Genomic DNA, 17,243 nt, shown 5'->3' on the forward strand with positions numbered 1-17,243 from the left:
TGAGTCTGAGATCCCCTGGGAGCCGCAGCTCTCCTCCTCGTTCACCCCCCCCTCCCCTACACTCAGGGACGCAGGGATGGCTTGCCCTGGGGAGTCTCCTTCAAGAGGGGCCGCCGTGCTTCCAGAATCAGTCCAGGAGATAGAGCTGCGCAGCCCAGCACTCATTTTGAACCCTTCTGGGCCTCAGTTTACCTCTGGTGGGTACATGTACGTGGATTTGGAGATGGCACGGTGCAGGGCAGGGGGGGACCAACGTAGAAAGTAGAAAGCAATGAAATTCCAGTTCATTTGTGGCTTTTTGCTCACGGGAGGGGAACAGCCTCCAAAACGGACCCCAATTTGCCACCATGAGACCCAGGGGCGCCGTCTCCGGAGCAGGAGGGCTGCTCCGGATGCGCCCTGGAGGCCCCTGTGCTTTATTTCAATTAATCATTATACCTTATCACTATATTGACATCAATCATTTGTTATTATCAAATATTCTAATTAACCCCCCGGGGCCCCTCCTGTGAACCACAGTGAAGAGGGGGACTTGCAAGGACCTGGTCCGGGGCAGGCCCAGCCGGGCTCCCTGCCTCCCCCAGGCTCTGCTGCACTGCCCCGCGGTGGGCGCTAGATGGCGGCAGAGCTCCACCGCGCCCCCGAGGCCCTGCAGGGACTGGGGGCACGGAGGGGGCAAGGAGGGCAGGGCGGGGGGTACCCATGGCACATGCCTGTGGAGGTCAGCAGCAACGGAAACCCTGGGTCCCAGGCTTCAACACCGAAGTCCCCTTCGTGTACTGAGATGCACACACTCCAGAACAGTTTGCATCAAAACCTAACCCCCCTCCCCACCAGCAGCTAAACTTGCCGCCAATAAGGGCAAACCAAGGAGCCTACCTTGGGTGTCACCTGTCTCCTGTCTAAGGCTGACATCACCTGAGAACCTGGACTGCCCCCCCGCCCCCCGCCCCCAGGAGCTCCAGAGCTGGCCTGCCCAGACAGCAAGCCCTGGTGCACGCACGTCCCTGTCTGGGAGGCCAGGGCCACTTGTGCAAGAGCTGCCAGGCATGCACACGGCAGCAGCGCGCACCCACGCGCACCCACAGCACCCAGGAGCACCAGAGCAGCGCAAGCCATCACCTCGGTGCCCAGCAGCCCCTCACCCCCTCCTTCCCTGCCCGCCGTGAGATTCCCGCAAAAGCAGGGGGAAGGCGGCCCTCCCCAGCTCGCTGCCCTGCGCTCTGACTTTGCGGCGCCTTTATTTGGGGAATCAGCGATCCTTATATAAACGATTTGCCATTTTAAAAGGGAGATAACATCAGAGCAGAGGAAGATAAAGAGCTTTATGGGAAACTCGATGCCCACGGTGCTGGGAGTAGCTGCTGCTTGCTTGCCTCGCCTTCCCAGAGGCTTCAGACCCCTGGTTTATCTCTTCCTCCCACCGAATTACTCAGGGCCATTTGCACCTCTTCTTCCCCCAGCCCCCCCCTCCTCCCCCCCACCTGTCCCGTACTTGGTCCCCGGGAATCTCCAGGCCCAGCCGCCAGCTGGCGGACTTAGCAGAGAAAGCACGTCCTCTTGGTGTGATTGTGCAGCTCAAATCACAAATGGCGCTGTTCCCATCCACTTCCCCACCTTGGAGGGTAAAAGCCTATTCCCTCATAGGTTAAAGAAGCGTCTAGATGGGAGAAAGCATCACCCCGCGACCCTAACCACCCTCTTCTCGGGGCAGTGTCGTCGTTCAAAGGAATCATCTGTGGGCTCGTGCCCACACTTTGCGAGGTCCTCAGTGACCATGATGCTCGCGAGCCCACTGAGCGGACGTTCTCGTGAACAGACATCAAATTTGATTCAAATGTTTCTTCCAAAAAGATTTTCCTCCAAAGTGCGCACCATCGACCCCCTCCTGGTGTTTACACCCAACTCACCCTGGTGTAGACTGTGCCACTTCTGCGTCTTTACAAACCCAGGTACCTGGCAGTGTGAACAGGACCCACCCGCGTCCCACACGGGGGGGGGGTGGAGGGGGGACGGTTCCCAGCCAAACCACTGGGACGCCTGGGCCTGGGCCCTGCCCTCCGACCTGCAGCCCCAGGGCTGCGGCTCCCTCGCAGGTCACACCCCGACGCCCGACCCGGGTCGGCCTGGCCGCTCGGCACAGGAACCACGTTACCTGCAGCTCCAGGGCCTGGGCACACACCTGCCTTCACCTGGCTGAGGAGTTCCTTAATGTCCCGTATGGACAGCTTCTTGGTCCACAGGCCCTGCACCCACATCTTTCCGTAGAACTCCCTCTTCCCCTCTTCTACCATCTAAGCTAAAACCTTTTCAGTTAAAGCAGATGGATCATGTTCTCTCCGTTGGTCGTCAGGTAAACTGAGGCACGGCTGGGCACCTTGCACTAGATGCCCGGTGCCAGGTGCCCTCCCCGACCCCCGTCACCCCGGGAGAAGGTTGCAGCTCCCGTCGGGTTTTGCTCGCCGCGGCCCAACCGTTCCGTTCCACTGAAATAATTGGGAGAAGTCCTTTTTTCCCGCAGGCGTCCTGCCTGCACTTCGTCATCCCTATTAGTCTGGATCTGCTTCAAAAAGGAAAGTGGCCTTTTGTGGCGTCTGTGGGGAGTGGGCGGGCCCTGGACACAGCAGCCCTGGACCCCCCTCCCCCCTTCCGTGACCATAGTCAGAAGGTCCCCGCTGCCCCCCCAGGCCATGGTCAGAAGGTCCCCGCTTCTCCCCCCACCCCGTGGCCACAGTCAGAAGGTCCCCAAGGTCGCCTGGATGCGACCGGAGCGCGGCCTCCAGCAGGTGTGAGGTCACCCCGTGAGCCCGTAGGGGGCTGTGGGCGCTCGGGCCCCCTCCCACGGCCGCCCCTGCTCCTGACCAGCAGCTCAGCTTCTGCAGCATTCAGCGTCTTGAAACACTTCCAGGGTGTCCACCTCGGGGCACTGTCCTCTCTGGGACCCCCCACCCCCCCACTGGGCCTGCGGGAGGAAGGGGCGGGAGGTGAGCAGCGGCGCTCCCCTCCTCTCTCCTCCTGTTCTTCCGTCTGCCCCCCACCCACTCCCTGCCCTGGCCCAGGGACGCAGTGGGGCATCGTGGCCGACAGAGAGGCAGTTTGCCCTGAGCCGTTAGAGAGTTCATGCACCTAAAAAAAAAAAAAAAAACAAGAGGAGCCATGCCTGAGCGGAAGCAACCCTGCTCCTCTTGCAAAAAATAATGATGATGATGATGATGATGATAATAATAATAATAATAATAATAATAATAAAATACAAAGCAAAACCCGGTCACCTATGTCTTCCGAGCCTCGGGGCTCCCCGTGGGGTCTCAGACTGAATCACCAGCCAGGAGGACGGGGGCTCCCCTGCAGCCCCCACCGGACTCTCAGCCCCATATGCTCATTAACAGGCCGCTCAGAATACGCGAGGACCCACAGGCACGGTCATTCCGCCTCCTAAGACAAAGTAGCATCAATAAAAGACCCGTCAAGCTTTTTCTTCAAGATTTTGGTTCTTGCTTTGATCTCTTTCCTGCTCTCACCTCCACCCTCCCCTCCCGTGCCCCACACCCAGCGGACTTCAAGTCCCGGGTGTAATACTGAATGGCCAGAAATGAAGCACGGAGGGGAGAGGAAATGAATTGAATTTATCAGGACGTGCATTTGGGAGAGCCATTAAAAATTCAAGCTCGTCCTAAGAGAAAGAACAAATTATGTGTCCGTCGTTTTCTTTTTCCACCGAACATACACACTTAAAATATTTGTCTGCTGGATAAAACTGAAAGTTATGCTAATATTGGAAAAGCAGATCGAGGCATATCAGAAAAACTTGTTTGTAAAGGGACATTGCCAAAAACTTTGAATCCAGCACTTGACCTGTATTTAATATTACTCCGATCTGCTAGGGGGTTGCCTTCTGGGTTCTAAATACCTACTCAGAAAAAGCTTGGCACAGCCAGAAAATAAAGTCCAGCTCTCCTTTTATGAGATTTACAACAGACTGTCAACACCAGCTGATAATTGAATCTCCTTGAAATCAGCAGAGCTATATAGATATCATCGGGAACGCTGATGTGCAAACCAGCAAGAGAAGGGGGAAAAGTAAGAAAAACTTGTTTATTTTACTCCGTTTAATCCGTAGTCGAGGGAGATTCCAAATCTGCCAAACTAAGGAGAAACGCGGAAACACAGACTTTTCAAGACCCATTTGAAAATAAAAGGAAATGCTATCGCCGTGCATTAGCCCTCTCTTTTAAAATGCCCAGAGACGGGCTAAAGTGGACAAAGCATCATGATCGGAGTGAGTCTGAGGCTGTTCCAGGAAAAAAAAAAAAAAAAAAAAAGTTGACATCAATGATAGTGATGTTTACTAGAAAACTAACCTACTTCCAGCAGACAGTAGACAGTGTGACTGATATTAAACAAAATATGTGACTGTTTGCCTTGATGTGAGGAGGGTGGAGCCCGTTTGTTTTCCTATTATGTAAAACCCCTGCCCGACTCCTGCCAAAACATTTTCCCAGTGACACGTCTGCCTGCCTTTGGACGTGTTCCTTACTAAAACAAATACACCTAACAAATAATCTTTGATAGCAAATGCTCATAAAGGCAAACAATGAAAACTACTATGGGGTGTTTCTTAAGACGGCACCGGGCACCGTGCGGAATTGCCACACACAAAAGCAAAACAACTCTCCTTGCTGCCCGGGCCGGTTCCCCGAAGTCGGCAGCGGTCGCGGCTGGCTCCTTCTTGGCAAGGGGCGCTCCCCCGGGGGGCGAGTGGTCCCCTCCCGGGCGGGCGGGCGGGCGGGTGTGCACACACCGGTCGGCCTGGGGAGGCAGATCAGCAGGAAAACAAACTGTTATTGTGAGCGCACACTCGCAAATAAAAGGAGACGTCTCCTGAGCCGGCCCTGGCACCCTATAAAAGCGTAATTTAACCTTATCTAATCTGGGGCCTGTTTCATCATAAGGAGAGGCAATAATGTAAACCTTTGTGCGAAAGGAAGGAGGCAGAGCGCACGTGGGGTGGGCGGCGGGTCCCCCGACAGCCGGGCCGGTGGGTGCAGACCTCGAGTCCGGAGCCGCGAGGCGAGAAAATGACGGATGGGCCGGGGTACCGCGAAGGCAAAAATGGCCAAGAGAATCGTTTCCTCTTCCCATCTGTTCAGGAAGGACGTCAGCGAGATAGACTAAACACAGGCCCTGGGTCGGGATTACGTGCGCGCGCCTGTGAACACAGCAGCCTGGCCTTTAAGAGAACCTTCCCCGGCGCTGCAGGGACAGACAAAGGGGCCCAGACGCCCACACTGGCTGGCCTTGAAGAGAAGCAGGGCAGTCCCAGACTGTCGCCTCGGCCGGCGGGGGCTGGGCCGCTCCCCGGGGAGTCTGGCCCTGGTGCCCACCGCCCGCCGCGGCCACCGGCTCATGGCAGGGGACGCGCCCACTGGGGCCGGGCACCCCCAGCTCTCCCTGGGAAGACCCGGGAAACCCTGGCGCGGTGGGGACCCCCCCGGGGGGCCAGGGCGACGCATCCCTGGCATGTCCCCCCCGGAGAGCAGAGCCCCTCACTCCCAGGAGCTCCCGAGGTGAGAGGCGAGAGGCCTGGCCCAGGTCAGGGGCCTCCTCTGGCTCTGCCGCTAGCCGAGCCTCTTCCTACCCTCACTGGGGGGCCTTTGGACCAATCTTCCGGGCCCAGGCCAAGTCCAAGTCGGGCAGGGGAGGGATTCTTTCCCGGAAAGGGCAAAAGGGGGCCCTCTTGCCTATTCTTCTCCCTCCACCCCACCTCTCTGGCCTGCCCTGCTGCTACCCTGCCCCCCGGAAGCCGCACAAGGCCAAAGGCCTGCACTGCATTACACTCCAGGGCCTGTTCAACTTCAGGCTCAGGAGGATGGGGCGACCGGAAGGCGGCGCTGGACCTGGCAAGCTGGGTGGGAGCCCTGCCTCGCCCACTTGAGGAGCATCTCTAGGACATCCGTGGGCAGGCGTGCCAGCTGTGTGCAAGGCGAGTAAGCTTGCACGCATGCAACAGATTCGAGCATGGACGGGGATGAGCGTCTCCCCGCGGTGATTGCTGTTGCCCTTCACAAGGTGCCTGGCAAAAGGTATCACGTCTCGTATCGGCGGCTGGAATCACGGGGAAAGCCCCCGTATGTCAGCGGATTAGGTGGATGGGCCAGTATGCCACCGACCTGAGACGCACAGGAGAACATGCGAAACGGAGGAGATTGAATCCACCCGTGATGGCCGCTGGTTTAATTCTTCTTCTCCTAGTAGCACGTAAATGACGTTCCTTATCAGGAATGGCACGTGAGACCCAAGGAGATACACAAAGTGATATTGGGAGGGCTGTGCCATCTTGCACAAGTACCCTGCTCTCTTTGAGCTTCAGCTCCTTCCATCCAAGATGCAGACGATAGTGTCCGCATCCTTGGGCCGATTAAATGCAATGATCACCTGGAGCCCTCACCTCTGCAGAAGGACAACGTAAGAAGGGCTGCATGCATCTTACCAACGTTGTCGGAGGGTCTGGGGTTGAGACTAGAGAGTGTCACAGCGAACAAAACGACCCTTCATTAGTACCCTGCTCTGCCCCAAACCAAGCATCTTCGGGAGCAAACATCGGGCGAACAAAGAGCTGTCCCGCTCCGTGAGCGGAGTATTTTCCATTGCTGACTGGGGTGTTTGTGACCCCAGGCAAAAAGGGACCCCACTAAAACTGAATTCTGGATTTCTTTTTCTGCCGCCCTTAATTTATAACAAAACCCGAGTCAACTACGGGCCTTGAAAAACACTAGGGCACATTCGGTGGTAGCTCCGTACTGGGGAGCAAGTGCCTCCTTTCCTTTCATACATATATTTCTATTTAAGATTCTGTGGAAATTTGCCTCTTTATTTGCCACAGTTTATCTTTTCTTATATCTCCGCTTCCAAACTAAATAGCACTAATCCGAATGCATACCTCTCTGCGTGCCAGCGTCTAGCCTTGTGTCTGTGTCTACTGTGTATGTAAATATTGGCAAGTCTCTCCGTGGGTAAATCTGCAGTGTGCACGGTCGGTGTTGTCCTACGGTGTCTCCGGGGTGTGTAAGTGTGTGTGGGGGTGTGAGACCGCACGAGTAGCCACTATCACTGCCACTCACCGGTCCTGTTCTCCAAACAGGTTCTTCGGACGTTCGGTTTTTGTTCATAATTAAGACTAAGGTGTGGTTAAAAAACAGAAGTACATTTTCCTGGAAACCAGCAGTCTTCATTTGCAACTTTTATTGGCAAACCTGTGGCTGCCAGTAAATACATTCCTTGGCATCTCCCAGAATGTAATTCATTTGATGAAGCGGCCTTGCTCTTTCTGTAAGGCGCACATCAATTAGAAGGGGCCGCCTGGGAGGAATGCAGCGGGTGCCCCGGGCCCGGGTCACCGCGGGCTCCAGGAACAGGCCGGGCTCGAGCCCCGGAGTCTGGGCCCGGCTCCCCACGGGCCCCAGGCGCTGCCCCGCCCGCCGCGCCCCCACCGCGGCCGCCCCCTCCAACCCTCCCCGGGCCAGGCTGGGGAGCCAGGGGCTGAGCCCGGGTGGGCCTCGCGCCGCGGACCGCAGGGGGCGCTCGGGCCACGCGCAGCGCCGCGGAGAGAGCCCCGGGCCAGGCCGCGGCCCTGGGACTGGGCCCTTAGGGCTCCGGGCGCCCCCTCCCCATGCAGTCGCGGGGACACGTCGGGGGGCGCACGCGAGGGCCGCCGCCCCCCGGAGAGGTCAGCTGCGCCCGGCCTCGGGCTGCAAGCGGCGGGGCGGCCCGCGGGTGGGGGCGCACGTCGGGGGGCTCCCGGGGCGCGAGGTCGGAGACCCGGGGAGCCCCCGCCGCCTCCTGCGCGCGCTTGCGAGCTGCGGGTCGGTCCATCCGCGGACCGGAGCCCGTCCTGTGACCCGCGCCCCTGCGCCCAGGGCGCAAACATGCGGGAGCGCGCGCTTCCCGGGTGTCCCGCACCTCCTACCCCCCACCCCGCGCCGCTGGCCGGGGCTGCAGGTCCGCGGGGCCCTCCCGCCTCCCTCCTCCCTCCTTCCGTCTCCCGCCCGGAGCTGCGCGGACCAGGGCCCCCCACCCCGCGTCGGGGCTCCCAGGCCAGGCCCGGCAGGTGCGCGCACGCTCGCAGGCACCTGGTCCCTTCCCGCGCTCGCTCCTTCCCCTTCCCCTTCCGAGGGCGCATCCCCGTCCTGGACCGTGGTGAAGGGCGACGGTTCGAGGCCCCATCCCTCTGCCAGGACACAGGGAGCCCCGAGGCTCCCTTCCCAACTGGCCCGTGCCCCTTCCTTGCGGCTCCGCTGCGCCCTGTGCGCACGGGGCGCCCACCCGACGGCGCGGCCGGAGCAGGTGTCGCTGTCGCTGTCCGCGCAGGCGGCGGGCCGGGCCACCCCGGGGACTCGGGCCATGACATTAAATCATCCCGTCGCGCTAACTTCCTGCGGAGGTCTGCTCCTCCGAGGGCGACTATCCAAGTACTTTTAATCGTGGACCCAGGCAACGGGGATCACTTTGCTGCCCAAACGTGATCGGAAAAACAAACGCTCCTTTTTTTTTTTTTTGGTCTGTTTGTTTGTTTATTGTAGGAATTATTTGTGCTTAGGACGGGGATGAATTGGAGGTGCTGCGTGAGCACAACCTCTGCTGGCCCCCCAACCTGGAGGGAGAAGCAAGCTGAGCCTCGGCCACCCAGACGTTGGGTCCCCGCCTCCTCTTTCCGCTGAGAAGTCACACTGAAGACAAACGCTACCTTCCTCCCGAGAGAGCATCGGGGTTGATAACGAATAACGGTTACTGACCACCATCCAGCACCCCCTACCCTCGGCTTTCTGGTCTACACCACCCAGGCCGTGTGCAGGACTACAGGCGTTTACCTAAGAGGCTCAGAGACGCCACCGCACACGCACACTCGGACTTTGCTGCCCTTGTTTGTGATTTCGGTCTAGTGGGGAGTTTTCAAATCCCATTGGCGGGATAATTGCCTTAATCTTCCAATTTGTCTCTTGGCAGCCAAGGGGGAGATGGTAGGACGGCCGCAGACGGGCAGCCTCGCTCCTGGGTCTGCACACACGGGCTGGATTCCACACACGGTCTGGAGCAGGAGAAGCCCCTCCCTCACCTCCTAAGCCTGCCTTTCCTGTTTTCCGCAGCCCCTGGACCCCGCGGGTCACCCCCCCTTCCCCGCCCTGGAACCTGTGTCAGGGCGGCCTAGACCCCCACCGGGCCGGCTTCCTGGGAATATCATCCGAGAGCCGAAAGCTGGATACGCCGGAACTGTGGACTGGGAAGGGGTCCGGGCAGGTCGTGGGGCGACTGGGCTGCAGGGGAGGGGTCGCCCCCGAGGGGTCTCCGCCGGGGAGGACGGTGTGTGCCCCCTGGGCTGGCCTCAGGCCGCTCAAGAGTCCTTTCCTGAACTCGGGACTTGCCCGGATCCTTATTCCCTCTACTTGTCCTGAATAAAACGAAAAGAGAAAGAGCTCCTTCTGGTTCCCGGTGACCTGCGTTAGGGCACCGTCTCCTCCTCCCCACTCCCCCCAACACACACATTCCTGCGGTGTCACCACGTTCCCGAATCCAGGCATTTCCTGGAGTGCTCGCCACATCTCCCTCGTGCTTTTCTGCAGTCGGGGCCCTGGGGAGGCCTTGTAACTACCGCTGTGACGTCAGGCCCCCTCCTCAGAGCTCGGAACCCCTCGGTGGGCCCCGGGAATCGTAACCCCACCTGGCAGGTCAAGGAGGGGCTGGGAGTTGCCGGTGGGGCCAAGCGACAGTTGGGCCAGACATCCATTACGGCTGTCGCCGCGGGACCTTCAGGCGGCGAGCGCAGGAGGTGTCAGGAAAGAGAAGCCCGAGGTTTCCGGCGGGGGCATTTCTGCCAATTGAGTCAAGGTTTGTTGAGGAGACTGATGATGGAACCACCCCGAGGAGCAGCAAAAAGGAGCCTCAAAAACTTTAGACTCAAAATAAAAGCTTTAACCCATCCTCCCCCGAAGACTTCATTCCTGTGCCTTAACTTTAAAGTAACACCACTAACAACAATAATAAAATAAGCAAAGCACTTGAAATACAGTCAAGCCGTTTACTGGAGGTTTGCTTCCGAGTAAGCTTATAAAACACAAATGCAAATATCTTTTCCTGGCGAATATCCAGAGCTAAACCAGTGGAAAGTTGATCTTTATAAAACTGCACCCCCTCCAGTTTTTTTCACATGCCAGATACTAATTGCACAACGGGAACTTCTACACCCAAAGCGGGGAGCCCGGTGGCCACCGAGGTTCGATCTGCAATTTACACCCCACGCTGCCTGGGCTCCGGGGCTGCGCGGGGAGAGGGAGGGCAGGGGGGCAGGCGACGGTGTGGGTCGGGCTGGGGCCAGGAGGCCCGACTGTCCACTGCGAGCGCCGCCGGGGCCCACTGGCATTTCCCACGTTAGGAAAACAAGCGAGCAGCTCTGGCTGCTTCCCGCTCCGTGCCCTGCCCTGCGAGCAGTGGAGATGCAGCTTAAAGTTCAAATTCACCAAACGCTGGGGTGTTTTGGAGAGACCACCTAATTAGCCTCCAGGCTGAAGCCAGAGCGCCCCATAAAGCCCCGGCCAAAGGGGACGATTATGTCAGAGTACAGGGACCGGGGCTGGACACGAATTCACGTTTCAAGTCTGGGGTCTTCTCCCTCCCACCCCTTCCTCCCTCTGCAAGCGCTAAGGAACCGTCCAGGACTGAGCCTCCCGCTGACAAATCAAGTGTTGCTTCCAATCCGAGCCCCGGGCCTTGCGAACACCCTGGAAAAGGGAGTTTCAAGTGCCCCAAGAGCCCAGCAGGCCGAGAGGCAGCTGCCTCAGGAATGGGAAGTTCCGGGCGACCCCCCACCCCAGCCCCAGGCTCGCTCTAGAAGTGGCGGGTCCTCTCCTCTGTGTGAAAGACACTATTTTTTTGTTGTTGTTGTTGTTTTTTTAAATGTTCAAGTGACAAGGAGCTGAGCCTGCCACACACGCCAGCTCCTCTGACATCGAACAACTGAAGCGACAATGAGAATTTTTGTGCAGGGAGGAAGCCGGGATTCCAGCTGGGAAGGCAAAAGGGGCTCCCAACACGTTCTTGCAGTTAAAGATTGTCAGAAATGGGGGGGAGTGGAGGTGTTAAATGCGTCACACTACTCTTCTTCACGGGTTCCTAAGCTTGCCAGGCCCCCCCACCCTCCCGGCTTCTGGTAAAGGACCTAGTGTTGGGGTGGGGGTGGGGGGTGAGAGGGGTGTTTTCTCCAGTTGCCAAAACGCAGAACCGCGTTGCAGGCGGAGGGGGGGGGGGCAGTCCTTCGCTTCTCTCCTTCCCTCGTCTGCACCCCGCTGCACCCCGCTGCACCCCGGCCGCCCTGCGAGTCTCGGGCGCGCAGGGCCCCCCAGAACCGGCGGCGCCCGCGCCTCTGCGCCTCTGCCCCCAGCACCTCCGTTACGCGCGCGCGGGGATGGAGCCTGAGCGGAGACGCGCGGGGTTCTCGGGCGTGTGTTTATTTGCTTCTTGTCATCACACCTGCTCGCGTCGCTGGGCCCGAAGCGTGACCCTCCTCTGAGCCGAAGCGTGCGGGGCCCGACGAGAGCGGGCGGCGAGGGGCGAGCCTTAGGGGTCGGGCCCGGCGCGGCGCTGCGGGGAGGTCTGCGGGGAGGGAGGGAGGCCCCAGCAGCGGGCCGCGGAGCCGGGCGCCCCGGGCGGCGGGGAGGGAGCCAGGTGGCCTGGAGTGGGGCGGGCGGAGCCTACCTGGGCACGGTCCGGGCGCGGCCCCGGGGCCCCCTGCCCTGTCCCTACTGGGTGGGGGTGGCGAGGAAGGCGAGGCCGGGGCGACGCTGCGGCGGCGCCTCCAGGCCCGGGGCCCAGGGAGGCCGCAGGTGGGGGGCGAGGGAAGCAGCCGGCTGCGAAGCCCGGCGGCCCGCGGGGAGGCGGAGGGCGGGCGTGGGGTGGGGTGGCGTGGGGTGGGGTGGGGCGCCCGGGGGGCCGGGCCGTGGCGCGCGGCCCGCGGGGACCCGGGAGTCCCGCCGGCGGGGAGGCGCGGGGGGCGCGCGGGGCGCGGGGGGGGGGGCGGCCGGCTGCGGGCGCGGGGCGCGCTCGGCCGGCGCGCGTGTGGCCAGCCCCGCGGTCCTCCCGCAGCTGGGCGCGGGCCGCCGGGGCTCGGCCTCCGGCTCCTCCGGAGGCGGTTCTCGCCTGCCATTGGCTGCCGCGGCCGGGGCGGGGCGGGGCTCCGCGGCCCGGAAAAAATGTAACTGCGTAAAAAAGTCCTCGCCTGGGTGACGGATGCTCAAAAGTTCAGAAGTTTTCCCCATGCTTCCTTAGGCGGCCGGCGCGCGGGAGCCTGCGGAGGAGGTGACGCGGGGCCCGGGAAGGCGGCCGGCGCGCTGCCCCCGCCCCTGGCCGAGCGGAGGGCGCGGGCTCCGGGGCGCGGGCTCCGGGGCGCAGGCTCGGCGCGGGTCGGGCGCGGGCTCCGGGCGGCGCGGGCGGGCTGGCGGCGAGGGCGCCGGCTGGCCCCGTGCTGCGCGCTCGCTCGGCGGCCGGGAGGCGCGGCCCCGGCCCGGCCCGGCCCCCGGCCCCCGGCGCCCGGCGCCCGGCGCCCAGCGCCCAGCCCGGAGCGGCGCGGCGGGAGGCGGCGGCTGCGCGGGCCGGACTCGGCGAGCGGGGGCCATGCAGGCGCGCTACTCCGTGTCCAGCCCCAACTCCCTGGGAGTGGTGCCCTACCTCGGCGGCGAGCAGAGCTACTACCGCGCGGCGGCCGCGGCGGCGGGGGGCGGCTACGGCGCCATGCCGGCCCCCATGAGCGTGTACTCGCACCCGGCGCACGCCGAGCAGTACCCGGGCGGCATGGCGCGCGCCTACGGGCCCTACCCGCCGCAGCCGCAGCCCAAGGACATGGTGAAGCCGCCCTACAGCTACATCGCGCTCATCACCATGGCCATCCAGAACGCCCCGGACAAGAAGATCACGCTCAACGGCATCTACCAGTTCATCATGGACCGCTTCCCCTTCTACCGGGACAATAAGCAGGGCTGGCAGAACAGCATCCGCCACAACCTGTCGCTCAACGAGTGCTTCGTCAAGGTGCCCCGCGACGACAAGAAGCCGGGCAAGGGCAGCTACTGGACGCTGGACCCGGACTCCTACAACATGTTCGAGAACGGCAGCTTCCTGCGGCGGCGGCGGCGCTTCAAGAAGAAGGACGCGGTCAAGGACAAGGAGGAGAAGGACCGGCTGCACCCCAAGGAGCCGCCCGCCGCGCCCGCCGCGCCCCCGCCGCCGCCGCCGCCGCCGCCCCCGCAGGCCCGCGCGCCCCCCGCGCCCCCCGCGCCGCCCGCGCCCGAGCAGCCCGACGGCGCCGCGCCCCCGCAGCCGCCGCCCGTGCGCATCCAGGACATCAAGACCGAGAACGGTACGTGCCCCTCGCCGCCCCAGCCCCTGTCCCCGGCCGCCGTGCCCAAGATCGAGAGCCCCGACAGCAGCAGCAGCAGCCTGTCCAGCGGCGGCAGCCCCCCCGGCGGCCTGGGCTCCGCGCGCGCGCTCAGCCTGGACGGCGCGGACCCCGCGGCCCCGCCCGCGCCCCCGCAGCCCGCGCCGCCGCCGCCGCCGCACCTGGGCCAGGGCTTCAGCGTGGACAACATCATGACGTCGCTGCGGGGGTCGCCGCAGGCCGCGGCCGAGCTGGGCTCGGGCCTGCTGGCGGCGGCGGCGGCGGCCGGGGCCTCGCGCCCGGGGCTCGCGCCCGCGCTGGCGCTCGGCGCCTACTCGCCGGGCCAGGGCTCCCTGTACGGCTCCCCCTGCGGCCAGGGCGCGGGCGCGGGCGGGGGCGCGGGCGCGGGCGCGGGCGGGGGCGCGGGCGGGGGCGCGGGCGCGGGCGCGGGCGGGGGCGCGGCGGGCGCGGGGACCTACCACTGCAACCTGCAGGCCATGAGCCTGTACGCGGCGGGCGAGCGCGGCGGCCACCTGCAGGGCGCGCCGGGGGGCGCGGGCGGCCCGGCCGTGGACGACGCCCTGCCCGACTACTCGCTGCCCCCGGCCACCAGCAGCGGCGGCGCGGCCCTGAGCCACGGCGCGGGCGGCGCGCAGGACGGCGGCCACCACCCCGCGGCCCACCAGGGCCGCCTCGCCTCGTGGTACCTGAACCAGGCGGGCGGAGACCTGGGCCACCTGGCGAGCGCGGCGGCGGCGGCGGCGGCCGCGGGCTACCCGGGCCAGCAGCAGAACTTCCACTCGGTGCGGGAGATGTTCGAGTCGCAGAGACTGGGCCTCAACAACTCCCCGGTGAACGGGAACAGCAGCTGTCAGATGGCCTTCCCGTCCAGCCAGTCTCTGTACCGCACGTCCGGGGCCTTCGTCTACGACTGCAGCAAGTTCTGACGCCCCCCGCCCCCGCCCGCCCCTGCATCCACCCACCACCCCCCCTGGACCACCGCCGCCACCGCCACCGCCACCACCACCCAGCCCGGACGAACTGCGAACTGAATGAATCGAACCCCCAAAGCAGGAACAGCCGAAAGAACCACCGGCTTGCAAAATCGAAACCAAAAAAAAAAAAAAAAAAAAAAGAATCCGATTAAAAAAAAAAAAAAAGGAAAGGAAAGAAAGCCTTGAAAAACATTCACCGAACCAGCGAACAGAATCCCTCCAAAAATGCAACTCACCAGCACAAAGGAAACTGTTTTTCTGAAAAGAGTCAGAGCCACCTTCACTTGGCCTTATCTAAATAGACAAAACGGTAAACTATTTTGTACAGAGACAGCAAAAAATCATGGTTTATTAAAGGACAGTGTTACTCCAGATAACACGTAAGTTTCTTCTTGCTTTTCGGAGATCACGCGTTCCTCCTCTCTCTCTCTCTCTCCCTCCCTCCCTCTCCCATTCCCCTGCCCTCTCTTTCCTCCACCTCTCACCTGTAAGATATTTTATCCTATGTTGAAAGGAGGGGGGAAAGTCCCCGTATATGAAAATCGCTTTCTTTTTATTCATGGACTTGTTTTAAAATGTAAATTGCAATATAGTAATTTATTTTTAATTTGTAGTTGGATGTCGTGGACCAAACGCCAGAAAGTGTTTCCAAAACCTGACGTTAAATTGCCTGAAACTTTAAATTGTGCTTTTTTTTTTCATTATAAAAAGGGAAACTGTATTAATCTTATTCTATCATCTTTTTTTTTCTTTTTGTTGAACATATTCACTGTTTGTTTATTAATAAATTACCATTCAGTTTGAATGAGATCTATATGTCTGGATACTTTAATACAGCTTTAATTATTATAAGAAAAAAAAGAGATTTCAGATTAAAACACTAGAAATGACCTATTCTCCTCCTAAATATCTGAGAAATGGAGAAACCCTCTGACTATAACTTGTCAAATTTCACCTAAAAGTCTCTTTTTTGTTTAGATTTGTTTTTCCTGCAACGTCTTCTGCAAAATGTACTCTATAGTCAGCTTGCTTTGTGGCTAGTCAGAAGATATTTTCCTAAACAGGTCTGAGTTGGCATATATACAAATATATATATATATTTTTTCAGTAAGGACAGAACATGATCTGGAAATTTTAAGCCCATGAATCGGCAGTGGTGTTACCACAGTGATACCTGTGTGTAGAGATATGTGAATGTGCCTCCAGATATACACAGAGGAATATTTGGCTTCTGTATCACATAAAAAATTGTGATGTCTGTTCTACATCCCCGTGAGCCAAATGCTGGGTAGATATTTCTCCTACTAATTTCACTCCTTTGTAAGAGAAAAAATAAAGCAGTTCTTTTTTTTAAAAAAAAATGTATGTATATAACTCATCCACATTTACAATCCTTCGTGTGTTACATAGAAGGGTTGGTTTAAAAAAAAAAATATATATATATATACTGTGGGTTGGAAAGGGATATTTAATCTTTGGGAAACTATTTTAGAAGATATGTTTGTAGAACAATTATTATTATTATTTTTTCTTTTGGAAAAGATTTAAAGCAATAAGGAGAGAAGAGCAGAACATTTTAGTCTAGGGTGGTTTCTTTTCGATCCATTTTTTTTTCTTGTTAATTTACAGTTAAACGTAGGGGGCGATCCAGATTGGCCCTCCCCCTTTGTAAATAACCCAGGAAATGTAATAAATTCATTATCTTAGGGCGATCTGCCCTGTCAATCAGACTTTGGAGAGATGGCGATTTGATTACAGCCGATCAGGGCCTTACAGTTTGTTTTCGAGATAATACAGTTTCCTGCTATCTGCCGCTCCTATCTAGAGGCAACACTTAGCAGTAATTGCTATTGCTTGTTGTCAAAATCTGATCATTGTTAAAGGATTGCTGCAAATAAATACACTCTAATTTCAGTCAAACCCTGCTCTCCGTGGCCTCTGATTTGCTCGGGAAGGTCGCAGCGGCCAGGGCGCCCCAGGGCGCGGCGGTCCCCGGGCAGGGAGGCCGGCAGGGACTCGCCCGACTGCTCGCTCGGGCTCCGCCGGCTGTCGCGGCCCGCGGCCCGGGGCGGCCTCGGTGACCCCCGCGGGGTGGGCGCACCCCGGGGCCCTGGCTTGCCTAGGCCCGGCCGGGAAGGGCCGCAGGTGGACCCGCCCCAGGCCGCGCGGCTCCGGCAGCCCCGGCCCCGGCCTCCCCGCGCCGGCCCGCTGCGCGGTCGGGACCGGGGCTTGGCGAGTGTAGACGCGCGGCCCACCCGGCTCTGCAGCCGGCGCCGGCCTCGGGACGCGGCTCCCGGACGGGGGGCAGCTAATGAGCTGTAATTGCCGCGTGCGTGTTTGCAGCTCCCGCCCCCGACATCAGCCTGGGGGGGCCGGAGGGAGGCCGCCTGGAGGGATGGAGCCGGCACCCGGGGCAGGGCCGCCGAGCAGCAGGGCCGCCTGGCTCCAGGCCCCAGGTCCCAGGCCCCGGCCGCCGCTTGCTGCTGCGGTGCCCCGCCGTGGGGGGGGGGGGGAGGTCGCGGGCGCCCGCTGCTCTCGGGTGGGCCTCGGGGCGGTGGGCGGCTGCGATGGAGGCCGCGGGCGCTGTGCGAGCGGCGTGCGCCCCGCCTGCCCCGGGGCCTGGCGGCCTGGCTCCCGAGAGGGGACCGGCGCGCAGCGGGGCCGGCGACCTGGGTCGAGGAGGCCGGGCAGAGTGGAGGGATGGGCTGCGGTGCCGCCGGGCAGGCGACCTGGGCCGCGGGCAACCTGGGTCGAGGTGGAGGCGACCTGGGCTGCAGGCGACCTGGGTGGAAGAGGCCGGGCCAAGCGGAGAGATGGGCTGCGGTGCA

At 60.8% G+C, this 17,243-nt stretch overlaps 1 protein-coding gene across 1 annotated transcript; it reads left to right on the forward strand.

Moving 5' to 3' along the window:
* Nucleotides 1-12,124: 12,124 nt before the first annotated feature.
* On the forward strand, nt 12,125-16,335 carry FOXC1 (forkhead box C1). The gene has a single exon (XM_025446260.3). It carries the CDS (start codon nt 12,661-12,663, stop codon nt 14,365-14,367), a length of 1,707 nt encoding a protein of 568 aa, XP_025302045.2. The 5' UTR covers nt 12,125-12,660; the 3' UTR covers nt 14,368-16,335.
* Nucleotides 16,336-17,243: the final 908 nt, after the last annotated feature.

Source organism: Canis lupus, chromosome 35 (assembly GCF_003254725.2).
Source record: "Canis lupus dingo isolate Sandy chromosome 35, ASM325472v2, whole genome shotgun sequence".
Taxonomy (NCBI): Eukaryota; Metazoa; Chordata; class Mammalia; order Carnivora; family Canidae; genus Canis; species Canis lupus.

Bases quoted from the DNA above. Each gene is read 5' to 3' on its own strand.
- FOXC1 (XM_025446260.3), top strand. From the start codon at position 12,661: ATGCAGGCGCGCTACTCCGTGTCCAGCCCCAACTCCCTGGGAGTGGTG.